This window comes from Neophocaena asiaeorientalis, unplaced genomic scaffold (assembly GCF_003031525.2).
Source record: "Neophocaena asiaeorientalis asiaeorientalis breed wild unplaced genomic scaffold, Neophocaena_asiaeorientalis_V1.1 scaffold204, whole genome shotgun sequence".
Taxonomy (NCBI): domain Eukaryota; kingdom Metazoa; phylum Chordata; class Mammalia; order Artiodactyla; family Phocoenidae; genus Neophocaena; species Neophocaena asiaeorientalis.
In genome coordinates, this window is record NW_020173922.1 from 1,763,633 (window position 1) to 1,777,653 (window position 14,021).

General features: G+C 44.5%; 1 protein-coding gene across 4 annotated transcripts in view; it reads right to left on the reverse strand.

Annotated features, from left to right (window-relative positions):
- Window positions 1-14,021, reverse strand: part of TRPC7 (transient receptor potential cation channel subfamily C member 7) — a 137,381-nt gene that overhangs the window by 76,123 nt on the left and 47,237 nt on the right. For 2 of the 4 annotated variants that reach the window (XM_024752301.1, XM_024752302.1), the window contains one exon: window positions 12,829-13,011. The exons of the other annotated variants lie outside the window; for them this stretch is intronic. In XM_024752301.1, coding sequence (XP_024608069.1) covers window positions 12,829-13,011 — 183 coding nt within the window. The remainder of the gene's footprint in view (window positions 1-12,828; window positions 13,012-14,021) is intronic. 4 annotated transcript variants of the gene reach the window in all.

The following is a 14,021-nucleotide window of genomic DNA, read 5'->3' on the forward strand; positions in this document are numbered from 1 at the left end:
GCTATTTGTACAATAAGTAAGATTATCAAGGTAAACTGCAAAGACAACTCAAGGATTCCCTTTCTGTTACGGAATGAAGGCGGAACACTTCAGCATGGCTTCTTCACAGCCCATCAGAGCTGGCCCTGCTTCCCCAGCAGGTCGTATTTCCTTCAAGCCCAGTCTCCTGAACAACGCCCACCGCTCCCCCGCCCCGCTCATTTTTGTCCCCTTCACCCCAGCCTTTCTTCCCATGTGTCCTTACCCTGACCACCTCTGATTCTCCAAACATTAACACAGCTTTGTGCTTTGCCCCACTGTTTTCTCCATCTGGAATCCCCTTTTCTTTGGTGCTCTGACCCACCTTTCAAGGTCTGACTCAGAAGCTACCTATTCTGCCTCCCTGAGGGTTTCCAACATCATTTTTTGTCTAAATTAATCTTTCCTTTCCTTGTTAGACAGAGGGCTGGAGTCAGAAGTGTGTAGCCCTGTAGGATGTAAGCTTCTGATGGCAGGGGCTAGGTCTTTTATTTTATTTATTTATTAAAAAAATTTTTTTATAGCAGGTTCTTATTAGTTATCCATTTTATACATGTTAGTGTATACATGTCAGTCCGAATCTCCCAATTCATCACAGGCGCCCCCCTCCCCCGCCACTTTCCCCGCTTGGTGTCTATACATTTGTTCTCTACATCTGTGTCTATTTCTGCCCTGCAAACCGGTTTATCTGTACCATTTTTCTAGGTTCCACATATATGCGTTAATATACGATATTTGTTTTTCTCTTTCTGACTTACTTCACTCAGTATGACAGTCTCTAGATCCATCCGCGTCTCTACAAATGACCCAATTTCGTTCCTTTTTATGGCTGAGTAATATTGCATTGTATATATGTACCACATCTCCTAGGGACTAGGTCTTTCAGTGTCTACAGATTTAGCTGATAATAGGTGTCACATGATTATTCCCTCCTTCAAGCTTGCAAGTCGGCCTGTTCAGGAAGAGCTAACACCTATCAGAGGGGAAGCAAGCAAAGCAGTCAGATGATGATGTATCCAATGGTTTTATTTTGGAGTAATAAATACATATGAAAAGATTAATTGGGGCTTCCCTGGTGGCACAGTGGTTGAGAGTCCGCCTGCCGATGCAGGGGACGCGGGTTCGTGCCCCGATCCGCGAAGATCCCACGTGCCGCGGAGCGGCTGGGCCCGTGGGCCATGGCCGCTGAGCCTGCGTGTCTGGAGCCTATGCTCCTCAGTGGGAGAGACCACAACAGTGAGAGGCCCGTGTACAGCAAAAAAAAAAAGATTAATTGATTTGTAATTTCTTCAGGATGCAACTTGCTGGCCAAATTGCTACTGATTTTATTAAACAATGGTATTTTGTATTTAAATGACCTTTATTTTTAAATAAAATAAGGCTATTAGTCATGATCTGAGTTTCCGTGGACTCTGTGCCAGTAGTTGTAGGACTTTAAGAATGAGACAAACAATGCCTAATGTCTAGTAGCTCATCATGGACTCATTTCCTATTTATCTCATTGTGTTTCTCAAGAGAACCCTGAGTTTCCTCAAAAGCTTTTAGGAATGCATCTCACCTTGAACGTGGGATTTTGTTGTATTTGAGAAAAATGAAAACTGGAGGAAAACTCAGGTATGGTACATTCATTCACTCAGTCATTTGTTTATTCAGTAAATATTTTTGAGTATCTTCTGCTTGCCTGGGTCTGCTCTAGGTTAGGAATACAGTGGTGAGCTACCACCACAGAGCTTACTGTGTTGAGGGAAATAGACAGTAAACAAGTAGACAAATGACATGATATTTGCTACAGAAGAGGGCACTGGGATAGAGAGTGGCTGATGAGGGAGGGAGTCACAGGGCAACACGTCTGCCGTGTTATTCAGTAGGGCTTCACTGAACCCACGCCTTAGCTTAGCTTCTCCTGCCTCGTCCTGCTTCTGCCCCTTCATTGCAGGCTTCTTACTCACTTGCACAAGGACCCTTGTCTCCAGCTCTGCTTCTGGAAGTGATGATCAGAACTTCCTGGAGTCAGGCACTGTGCCTTTCTTGTTCACTTTCAGATGCAAGGTTTAAGTGGGAGGCTGATGTGATCTGACTGTTTCAGAAAGTTCCCTGACTGTTGCTTGTGCGTGTTGGTGAGGAGGAGGGGAGGGTGAGGTCAGAGGCAGATGGATCAGTTGGAGGCTACTGTAGTAAACCAGGCAAGACAGGACTATGGCTTGCATTATATAAATTAAAGCATCTCTATTAAGCAAAGGTTTTCATCCACAATTACACTTACAAGACTCCTCTTCCATCAAGAAATTTGTAGATGACCTTAGGCAGATGAATGTTAATAAAAGAATAATGCATTATGGTACATAATGGGAGGAATATATAAAAGATGAAATGCTCATTAAGACTCTGAATCCATATGTGAGCATTTAGTACAGAAATAATGAGACGGAAATGTGTAGTTGGTCTTTAGCTTAATCGCTGGAGTTAGTTACAGGTCCTTGGGCTGGGGGGACTATAATTTCTAAGATCTGTTTGACTGGGATAAAAGTGACAATTTGAAAATGACTCTTGTTCTTTCCACTTTGGGCTAGTAAATGCATTTGGTTTGCGTCTATTTCTTGGAGGCAGTGGCGACTTATGTTCCTTCGTTGAGTGCTCCTCAAATTCCTCTCTTCTTGTTAGTCCCTAACTCAGAATGTAATGATAATCAGCCTCTGAATACCTTAACAAATGCATCACATGATGGATATAAGGATAGGTAAACTAAGGCTACACAGCTTAGGAAACATGATAACCGAGAAGAAGAAAAATGCTTTAAAGGATTATCCTTCCATGCAAATATTTATATTTCAAAGAGCTGAACAGAAGGCAGCAGAATAACCAAAAAGGCAGTAGTTGTTTTGTCTGGTCGTGTGGACTTTGAGGAAGTGAAATCTCTTTTGCAAACGTGCAGTAGTATTTGCTCTTTAGAGAAAATTGTGTCAGATGATTCAACAGCAGGCCTGAGGAAGGGCAGAGAGGAGGCGTCAGACACTCTGCTTTTCCCTCTTAAAGCTGAGCCAGGCGGGGTGGGGTGGGGTGGGGTGGCCAGGTCAGCAGCTCAGGCCAGTGAGTGGAGGAGCACTCCTGAGACCCACTGTGGAACACTCAGTGAGCCGAGCTCCCCTGTGGAGGACAGAGGCCCCATTGCCTCTCCCTGCCGTGCGGGGCCACACTGCGAGCCACCTGCGGCTCTCCTCCATCCCTAAGACTGCCAGGCCAGAGCCACTGTTACGGCATCTCTGCACAGGAAGAGCTCTTTTCCAGAGTCACAAACCCAAAAGGGACACAGGTCGGCAATGGAGGGCATGGAGATGATGGCCCCATACTCTCAGGCCAGCCTGGGACATCATCTGATTTCTGTTATATGGATTTTTGATCGTGAGGGGAATTACAGATGTTTGGAGTACATTAAAGCCTGTGGCTTCACATTTTACACCCATCTGTCTATTCATTTGCTCACCATATAGACTGCATATGATGTGTAGGGTGAGTACTATTTCTCAGTCTTCAGAGACCAAGATGAATGAGGAGAGGTCCCACCTGCCAGGAACTCAGTCTTTACAAAATTTAGAATCATTAGAGAGCCTTTTAAAAACACAGTCCCTGGGCTCCCACACAGGAGAATTGGATTAGAAGCTCTGTGGGTAGGGTACTGACATTTTTTTTTTTTTTTTTTTACAAAGCTCCCAAGTGGTTTCCTTTATGTAGCTAAGTATGAGAACTTAATTTGTTCTAGAGAGATACATTGAGTTTGATTTCGATCTAACGTTGGGTTTGGTCTAGACAGATGCAGTGCATCCTTGGGGAACTACAATCCCTGTCCTCAGTGGTTTACAGTTAAGGGGTTATAGCCTAGATCCTGAAAACTATCCCAGAGATTCTCAACAGGGAATGATTTTGTTTCCACGTCTTCCTGTGGAGACATTAGAGACCGTGTCTTGGAGACATTTTCGGTTGACAAAACTTGTGAGGAGGGTGCTACTGACACCTAGTACGTAGAGGCCAGGGGTGTTGCTAAATATCCTCTAATGCACAGGACAGTGCCCACAGCAAAGAATTATCTGGCCCCAAATGTCAACAGTGCTGAGGTTGAAAAAGGCTGGTTTTGTCTTAAGGGTAGTTTCTGCTTGTGAAACCAACATGGCATATAGTTTCCATTAGCTAGCATTATGCACTAACTGTGTTCTAGCTACATAATGTGTTAATAAACATTGATTGTCATTTATTAGGTACTATTGTTTGTCCCCACCGTACAGATAAGAAAACTGAGCCCCAGAGATGAAATAACTTATCTAAAGCCACCTATCTAGTAAATGAAGGACTTGGGATTTGCACATATGTAGTCAGGTTTCCAGCCATAACAGTACGCTGCTGCCCAACAGGTTTTATTTTTCTTCTCCTGAGAGTTTTTCCAGGCAGAAAACGGGTACATACATACTTGCGTTAGTTCTTCTTAGGATTGTTGCTTGAGAAAAACAAGACTACTTTTCCTAGGCAAAAGATAGCCGCTCTGAGCCGAGAGATTAATGGACGTTGGTCATTTTTGTGCCAGCTGGGGCCACGAAAGTGCTGAGAGGAATCCCCGAAGAGGACACTGATTGATGCTTTCAATACCGATGGATTCCAGCAGCGTTTGGCAGCTCCTGGACATCCTGCAGCACAGTTTGGGGTAGTGCCTGACCAGCCAGACTGTGTTTGTGACAGCTCTGGTCTTCTTAACTCTGAGCATCTGTTGAAATGATGCCTCAGCAGGAAAACACAGTGGGAGAATGTCTGCTCAGAGCATGTGAGCGTCTGATTGGCCTCTCAGGCGTCCTCTAGAAAGCCCCAGTGTCCCCACATTCCCTTTGCTCGCTGGCCCTGTGCTCTCTGCAGGCGGAGGAAATGAAGCAGAGCCCCAGGAGAGGTCAGCTGCTGTCTCTAGTGTCCCTACCTGTGGTCACCACACTAGGGTGAGGGGTTTCAGCCAGTTCTGCATCTACTGCTGAGCCTCGTTGTCTCTCTTAGCACAGATTTAGGCCAGGAGGCTTTTGAGGGTTGGAGTAGCATCTGCCTTATCCAGGGGGCTCCTGCAGGCCAGCAGGTTAAGTGACTTGAGACAGGTTACTAAAGCCACATATTTAGTAAGTGGAGAGTGTGAGCCGGCATGCTCCTGGCCATGACACTATAAATTGCTACATGACACGTTCTGTTTTCTTCTTATGCGAGTTTTTCCAGGTAGAAAAATGGGCCGACTTATGGCATGACTGTAAAATGTGCACAAGATGGTGATTTTTGGAGGAAAGAACAAACAAACAGACTTATGCTGTTGTTAGAGGCCCTGGCCCAGCTTTAGACAGGGTGGTGATGCTGGGGGAATGTTCCCCCCACACCCCTCCCCTCTAAGGTTGCCCCTCCCTCCTTGGTATTCTCTGTGGGCACATTTTGTGCACTTCTGGGCTCCATCTCTATGAAGGAATCTTGAAATGAAGTTCACAGCAGGGAATTGAGGTTCATGGAGGACACTGACTTGGTATGTTACCAGTTTTTGTAGAGATTTTCCATTTTTGTTAAGAGCACAGGCTGTTGCAAAGAATTTACAGTCTCTAGTATTGGCTGGGCTATTGGGTCTACTGTTCAGCTCTCTCTCCTCCCATCTCCCACAGAACTTTTCTCAAACCTTTTTAAAGAAAATTTTTTCAGGCTGCCTTCTACCTCAGAGGGTGATTCTGCTTCCGATTTATAGAGACGTTGATGCTTTTAATATTAATTTCCTCAACTTTTTTTCCTGTTGGTGGTCATTAGTGCTATTTACCAAATAGCTCCATTTTTTTTTTTCTCCTTTCAAACACATGGCAGGATTATTCAGCACTTCCTGGCCCCTTTTGTGGTGGGGTGGGTGATGTGACTAATTGTTGACAGTGAGTTGTAAGCAGAAACAATGTGTCACTTCCAGGTGAAAGCATTTAATTGCTGATGTGAGACTCTCCAGGGCTGGATTTCCCTTTGGCAGGGTGGAAACATTTGAGATGGTGGCATTTCTATCAGCCTGGGTTCCTGAGTGAATTCCTCTGAATTCTGTTGCAAGATGGAAATAGGATGAGCAATAAATAAACATTTGTGTGTGTGTGTGTGTGTGTGTGTGTGTGTGTGAAAAGCCAATACAACTTTGGTTTTGCTTGTTAACGCAGCTTGACTTCACCTGCCTTGATTAATAGTCTGTCCCTTTTGCTCAACAATATTGCTGCATCCATACTGACCCTTTTTTTTTTTTTTTTTTTTTTTCGGTACGCAGGCCTCTCACTGTTGTGCCCTCTCCCGTTGCGGAGCACAGGCTCCGGACGCGCAGGCTCAGTGGCCATGGCTCACGGGCCCAGCCGCTCCGGGGCATGTGGGATCCTCCCGGACCGGGGCACGAACCCGTGTCCCCTGCATTGGCAGGCGGACTCGCAACCACTGCGCCACCAGGGAAGCCCCATACCCACCCTTTTTGCTTTTCAGCCTTTCTCAGAGGCTTTCTATCCTGAGAAAACCACCCCTGATTAAATTCCTCTGATGGCTTCCTATTGTTCCTTAAAAAAGAACAAAAACGAAATCCTTTAGCATGGTCTACAAGCCTCTGGTTCCTGTGTGGTCTGGTTCCTGTGTGCCTCTTTAGACCCATCCCACACCCCACTCTTCCTCATGCCTTCTGACTCTGCCACATTCACATTCTTTCAGTTCCTCTTATAGGCTGTATTTCTTCTCACCACAGGGCCTTTGTACAGCTTTGAACATGTTTCTTCCTGCCAGAAATGCCCTCCCCACCTCTGGCTAACTTTTCTCAGAGCAAGCGTTGAGTTCTTCCGAGAAGCCTTTATTGACCTCCCCAATTAGGTCATATCTGCCTTTAGAAGTTGTAATACCATGTTTTTCTGCTTCATAACACTGACTTCAGTTGGAACATTACAATTTATTTGTGTGATGTTCTGATTAATATCCATCTTCCCCACCATGGTTCATATCACGTCATTTTTATTCACTACCACATCCCCAGTGATTAGCATGGCATACTTTGTAGTCACTCAGAGAAAGCTTGTTAAATGCATGAGTGAGGATATATAGTCATACCGTCCAGTTTAGTAACCACTGGCCACATGTGCCTATTGAAATTTTAATTAATTAAAAAATTAAGAATTCAGATTCATAATTACATTAACTGCATTTCAAGTGCTCATTAACCATATGAGGCTAGTGGCTACCATATTAGATGGTAGAAAACAGAGCATTTCCATCATCATAGAAAATTCTATTGGATAGTGCTGGCAGGATAAGGTCCAAGTTCCTTGAGCGTGACACATGATACCCTCAAGGATGTGCTGACAAACTCTCCAGTTTGTTTCTTTCCCACAATAGCACAGCCTCAGCCACACCCCCTCTAAACATGTTCCTTTCCTAAGCGTGCCACTCTTCCTAAGATACCTGTGGCTTTTTAACTTTAACCTCTCTCTACCTGAATTGCCATCCCTTCCAGAACCTCTCATCCTTTAAGCCCCACCTCAAGCATTTCCACTTCTGGGAAACATTTCCTGAGGTCTAGACTGAGCTGGTCAGTGCTTCCTCTGACCCCCGTGCTGCCCCCTTCCCATTCCTGTTTGCCTTGCTCAGACAGGATTGTGACCCTTTGTTCACACATCTCTCTCCAGTGCTACATGAACCCCCCTCAAGGACAAGGCCTGGGTCTTCTCAGTCTCTCCAGTGCTGAACACAGAGCTGGTGATGTAGTAGACATCAGTGAATGTTAGTTAAATGATGAGTCAGCCAGTGAATGAAAATCACAGGGGATATTATTTCCTGAGTACAGCAGTGTGAAGAAAAAGGGAACTGTGTTACTAAGTAGGGCTAGTGAGGGTTCCGCCTGCATCCTTCCCCCTCCCGTGGTCTTGTCCCAGGTCTTGATTTCATGTGATACTAGCTTTCTGGTCCAGGAATCACCCAGGGGCTTGGCAGAGTCAGGAAAGGGCACCTCTGAAATTCTGGGATCTGGAAGGCTCTGCTGAGTGGTGCTGCTTCTTGAGGAGAGTGGGTGGGTCTCATCAGCTGGAAGGAAAGATAGCTGGTACCATAATTGCATCCTCCAAATCAAGCCACATGTCAAGACGCTAGAACTGGGGGCCACCTGGAGTCTGAAAGAGGCAACTGCTATGAACTCTCCTTTGCTCAGCTAGCAAAGTGCAGAGGCTGTTGCTGCTGTGGTCAGAGCCTGTCTGTCTGCACCTTACCCACCACACTGATGGCTCTCTGAGGGCAAGACTGTGTCTTACTTTCCTCAGGACCCCCTGCAGGCTGATCAGTGACTGTAGGGCTTACAGGCCATGGCTAAAACAACTTGTCAGATTAAACTAACCACCCTTATTGGTGACATTGCCTAATAATAGACATGCTTTCTGCAATGACAGTGATATAATTTTGGACAAAATATTCACGTGTTCCCATGTTTTTTGGTAGCAGACCTTGGCTTAATTATGTCCAGAGGGGCCTCCATCTCCTCTACAGCTGGAGTTAAGGCTTCTATTGTAGAAAATAGGACCTTCCAGGTCTCCTGTCTCACTGTCCTTTGGCGCTTTGAACCTGGAGGACACACGCCCACAAAGTTCTTTCAGTGAATGGAGATGCACCTAATCCCCGTTAAGGCCGACCTGAAGTCAGGAAGGAGGAAGAGATGACATAGGGGAGAGAAAGGAAAATAGCCCCACTGTAAGCCTAGAAATGAAGAAGCGATAAAGAGGAGAGAGAGGAAGGGGTGAGAGTGAAGGGCTCCGATGTGAGTCTTCAGTTAGACAAGTTGAAAAGGGCACGAAGCATCTTGTCTCTGTAACCAGTCAGTCAGCAATGACCATGTGCCAGACACTGCACTGATCTTTCTTTATGGGTGCAGACTGGGCCAGCTGAACCTGAATGAATCACAGACTGGTTAGGTCTTCCCAGTTGGTGTGACTCAGAGTCCCCAAGCATTTATTTAGAGTTGATATGCAGGGGGAGGGGAGAGTCTTTAAGAAGGATATTTATGCATGTTCCCTGGAGACAGAGCTAGAAATGGAGGAGTCTGCAAGATGTCTGTTCACTCAGGTTGGCCCTGGGGGAGAAGACCAAGGCCTGTATATATACTGGGGCTGTAGGCCAAAGCTGGAGGGATTGTTTTCTTTATCTGTGAAGCATAGGTAGAGTTGCTTCTGGGCTTAGCTGTGACTCAGTATGGGGAAGAAGCATCCTTGCTTCTTCATGAGGCATGCTTGGCTTCTGAAGGGACTGTGGCCTGTAAAGGCTTAGGGGGACTGAGGTGGATAACAGAAATGTCTTAAGTAATGTGAACACTGACTCTAAGCCAGTGCAATGTGTGTATTAATACTGCCTCATTTATACCCACAGGCTGGTGAGGCCTGGGGCTATTTGAGGCACACATGCTTTATTCCATTTGATTCTTATAACAATTCAATAAAGTAGGCATTATTAACCAAGCTTTATAGATGAGGGAAGTGAGACACAGAGAGGCTAAGTGACTTGCTTAAGTGACCCCATTAATAAGTGGTTGGACCGTGATTAACTTTTAAGGGTACCTTCTTAGCCACTTCTCCAACACTGCCTTCCAAACACAGTGGGAAGGCTGAGTCACCCTATTAATTAAGGCAGAAGTCATGGAGAACAGCCATATCCTCACAAGGACTTTTGGTCTTTGGGGGAGGAGTTTTAGGCTATAGGGATGATGTCCTTACCCAGGGGGACATTTCTAGCATTCTCTGGGAAGATAACAAAGGACAAGCTAGGGAATATCTCTGGGGGTAAAAGGACCCGTCTAGTCCCAAGGAAGGGGGAGCATAGCATTACTGAATGACAGTGATGATGCTTTCCTATGGAGCTGTAGAGACCTTTTCAGTTTCCAAAGCATTTACCCTCATATCAGTTCATTTGAAAGTTCACAGAAACCCTGTGAAGCAAAAGCGTATATGCCTATTTTTCAGAAGGGGAATGAGGCCCATAGAGCTTCAAAGACTTTTCCAAGACCATGTGGTCATTAAATGTAAGAATCATGCTAGAAATCTCCTGACATCCCCTTCATCATTCCTTCCTCTTTACCAGGTGGTCCCTTGTGCCATGGTGGGGTAATCGTCTTTATGTAACAGAGGCTGACATTATGGCTGAGGCAGCCAGAGGACCAGACATGAGGGTGATGCCCAAGGAGAGGCAAACATACAAATGAAGGACATGATCTGGGGTGCAGTACCAGCCACAGAGTGGTACCCATTTCACTCAGATCTATGCATTTCATAAATATAAAGGCTGATCCTGTAGTAGAGTTTCCCAGATACTGTTACATGGAAAGCTAGTTTTACCAGATGCTCCATGAGAAAGGGAGTTCTGTGGTCAAGTAATACACATTGTACCCTTCTTCTTTTAGAGTAGCAATGCGTGATCAAGGTTCTATAATGTCTTTAAGGGAAGAAATCTTTTTGACTCTGCTTAACTCAAGATCTCTAAATTTATTTGAACACAAAAACTTTTTTTAAGGTCACCTATTAGCAGCTCATGGAACTGCCAAGAACAACTAGTTTGTTTTAATCACTGAATTAATGGTTTGATTTGATATGTGGCAGAGCCTTAGGAATTGTTTTATGGTTTTATATTCCAGCCTTATGACACATATATATGTCCGGTGTAAATAAGCCTTGGTGCTAGTTGTTTCATAATTAAAAGACCCAGGGTTAGATTGTGCTCATGCAAGCATTCATAAATTAAGTTCATAAATTAAAAATGAAATCTCATTATAATATCAATAAGATTTTAAAATATTTTGTATTTTCGCTGGTAATTCACGATAGAATAAATGTCAAGGAAAGCTGTGAGTCTGCTCTCTATGATGGCATATGTGGTTTGAGAGAATTACCTATTGGAGATTTTTGAAATGAGCAAGGCTGACATTTTATGCAGGTCATTTATCATCTTCCTACCTATGGATTGCAGCAGACACTTGACATTCATGATGAGTGTTTCTTGAGACCTTTATGATTCTCCTAATTAGCAAATACCACTAGAGTAAATAATTTCCCTCACAAAACCTCTTTATTCTGACCAAAGCTGTCATGTTCATAGAGTGTTTTCACTTTTTCTTCTCATCCATCACCAGGGCTGTTTTGTACTTGGTAGTTGACAATGAGAAGGAACATATAGGCTCTGAAGTGGTAGCCAAACTCTGGACTTGCTCAGTGATTTACCCTCAGTGACTGTGTTGCTCAGTTGGATTTATGTTTCAGAAGAATGGTGAATGCTTGCATTTTCATGGGCTGTTGGAATTGCTTGTGAATAGCCGAAACTGTGAACGTAAATCTGCAAATGCCAAACATCGTCTTTTCTTTGGGGTGTCAAATACATCTTCACCTTTCACCCTGTGTTGGGAAGCAGGAGAATACTGTGGCTTGGGGAAGGAAGGAAATGCTAGAAACTCAGGCTTGTTACCATTCATTACCAAGCAGTCTCTTCCGCAGGGTTTCTTTGAACCCCAAGATCATGGATATCTCAGCACCTTTAGGAAGGGATTGCTGTGCTTTGCTGAAGCGCCTCAGTGAGTCCTTGAGATAAGCTAAAAAGTGAGTTTCCCTACACTAAGTAAATAGGATTGTACATACTTGAAACTGCAGCCTGACTCCTCCCCTCCTGTAATTCTATGCTTCTGAAGATTAATCTAAGGCCACATTTCCCATGATTTATCAATTTTATCTTCAGGACTCAGAGTCTTTGAAAAAAGCTATTTTTCCTAGAATTTTTGATTATTATTAAAAGTAAAAGGACAGGAAGATTTTTATCAAACTTGGAAGCTCTCTCTAGATGAATACCACAGATATACATGGTTTCTTGAAGGATGGTTCATCCTACACAAATTAAGATAATCAGACAAGAGGAGAAATGCCAAGAGGCCAACTTGGGGGCATTGGAAATCCCACCCAGTAGTCACCCTGTAAAAGAGCTGGAAAAAAAACCAAACCCTTAAAGACTGATCAGCCATCTTGCTTATGTGGAAAGCACATTGGTATTTAAGCATATGGATCTTTGGAGCTCTGCAGTTTTCATCAGGATGAATGATGTCGTCTAACATAAGAGCAGATTCTAAAGAATCCAGAGTATATCCAAAGTGGAACCATAATTGAATTTTGCTCCTTAGGGACTCAGTCTGACCAGCCACTGTGGGTGTGAGGGCTACTGGGTGCTGGTGGCCATTAAAGACACCTTGAGGTTGATTGAGGAGCTGGGACTTACTCTTTTGAAAGTCTAGTCATGCTTCCTATTAAAGCTTTTCATAAGCCTTGAGAGTGAAATTCCTCTGAGCCTCCCAGAACCATGGATCCCACAAATCCTCTACACTAAGACATTTTCTACACAAGTCCCCAGGCACACAGGGAAAGCTCAATAAATGCTGTTCACAGAGCTGAGTGATATGTTTTTCATGAAAGCTTGGGAATCAGCCTGCTAGCTGATGGGAGCGTTCACTGTAATCTTGTCCTTGCTAGTGGCTTGGAGGTTGAGAATCTGCTCTTTTGTTCTCCAGGCTTGAAGCCTGTTCACGGAGTAACTGTCATGATTCATCTCTCTCTCCTGGTGGGCTGGGGGTGAAGGAAGGAGCTCTGAGCAGTCCTGCAAGTCTGGAAGTTCCCTGTCTAGAGGCAAGTCGGGTACTCAGTGTTGTTACCATCCCCTTGTGGGAACAGAAAACAAGCATGAACACAAAGGTAGGCCAGCAGCCCTGGAGCTGGGAAGGCCGGGGGCGGTGGGGAAGCTTACCTTCTTGACTTCGTATTTAATGGCGAGTTTGATCCGGCTCAGACTTGGACGGTGGTGGTCGGACCAGACTTGGAAGTTCACATCACCATTTAAAATCGCTTCCACCTCTTCTGTGTCTCGGCACAGGTCCAGCACGCCCACCACAAAATCCTTGCATTGCATAGATAACTTCCTGTAATCGTTCTAACAGAATAAAGAGAAATCAGGGGTGTGTCACACTGAGCCCCACAGGTGGGCTTGCCTAGCATAGCAGTGTCGCTCAGCAAAGCTGTGCACCAAGCGCGAGCTTAGAGTGCGTTGGAACCAGAGGGTATGCTGGATCCAGAAGGCAGGGCAACTTCTCTTGACACAACAATCTAGAGGGCATCTTCTCTAAGCCAAGATTCGTCAAGGTGTGCTCCTCAGCCACCTCTATCAGAGTTACCTTGGGTGCATGCTATAACTATGATTTCCAGGCCCTGTTGCAGACTTACTGACTTAGAATTCCTGGCGATGAGGCCCAGGAATCTTTTAACCTCGTTCTCTAAGTAATTCTGAAGTCTGCCAAAGCCCACCCTGAGCTCTTTGAAAGCAGCAGTTCTCCTTGCCTAATTTTGAGCCAAATCTGAGGGAGGAGTGATAAGGAAATGCACTTTTAAGGCTGATGGAAATATCACTTAAATCATTTACTACCGATCTGTAATGGCAACTGCTCTACGCAGGAAGCTTACTGGAAAGATACGGCTGATATGCTAAATTTGGGGGGAAAATGTACACAGGTGTGCTTTCTTTTAACGTGCTGGAAAATCTGCTTGTAAATTATAAATTTAAAAATCAAATGTAATTTAAATCTAACAGAATCCTTTCCTACCACAGATCCTTTTGTACAGCGAATCATGACACCTTAAATTACTTGCCTGTTGAATAATCATTTTCAGACCTTGACCTCCTTTTTGTTTTGTTTTGTTTTTTTTAATGAGTTGCCTCTGGGTTTCTCTCATCTCCTCCCTAGGCATACGTTTCTAAATTATCTTTCAGAGGCTGACTGCCTTTCCTAGTGACATGCCAACTTCTCTCTCCCCTAAAACACACTGCTTCAATTCCAGATAATGATCGGAAATGTTGGACAAAAGAATGTTTCATGTCACCTTCAAACCACTACGCCCCCAAAATATTCTCCCCTAAAGGCTTCCTTATTGGTTTCTTAGTTGAAA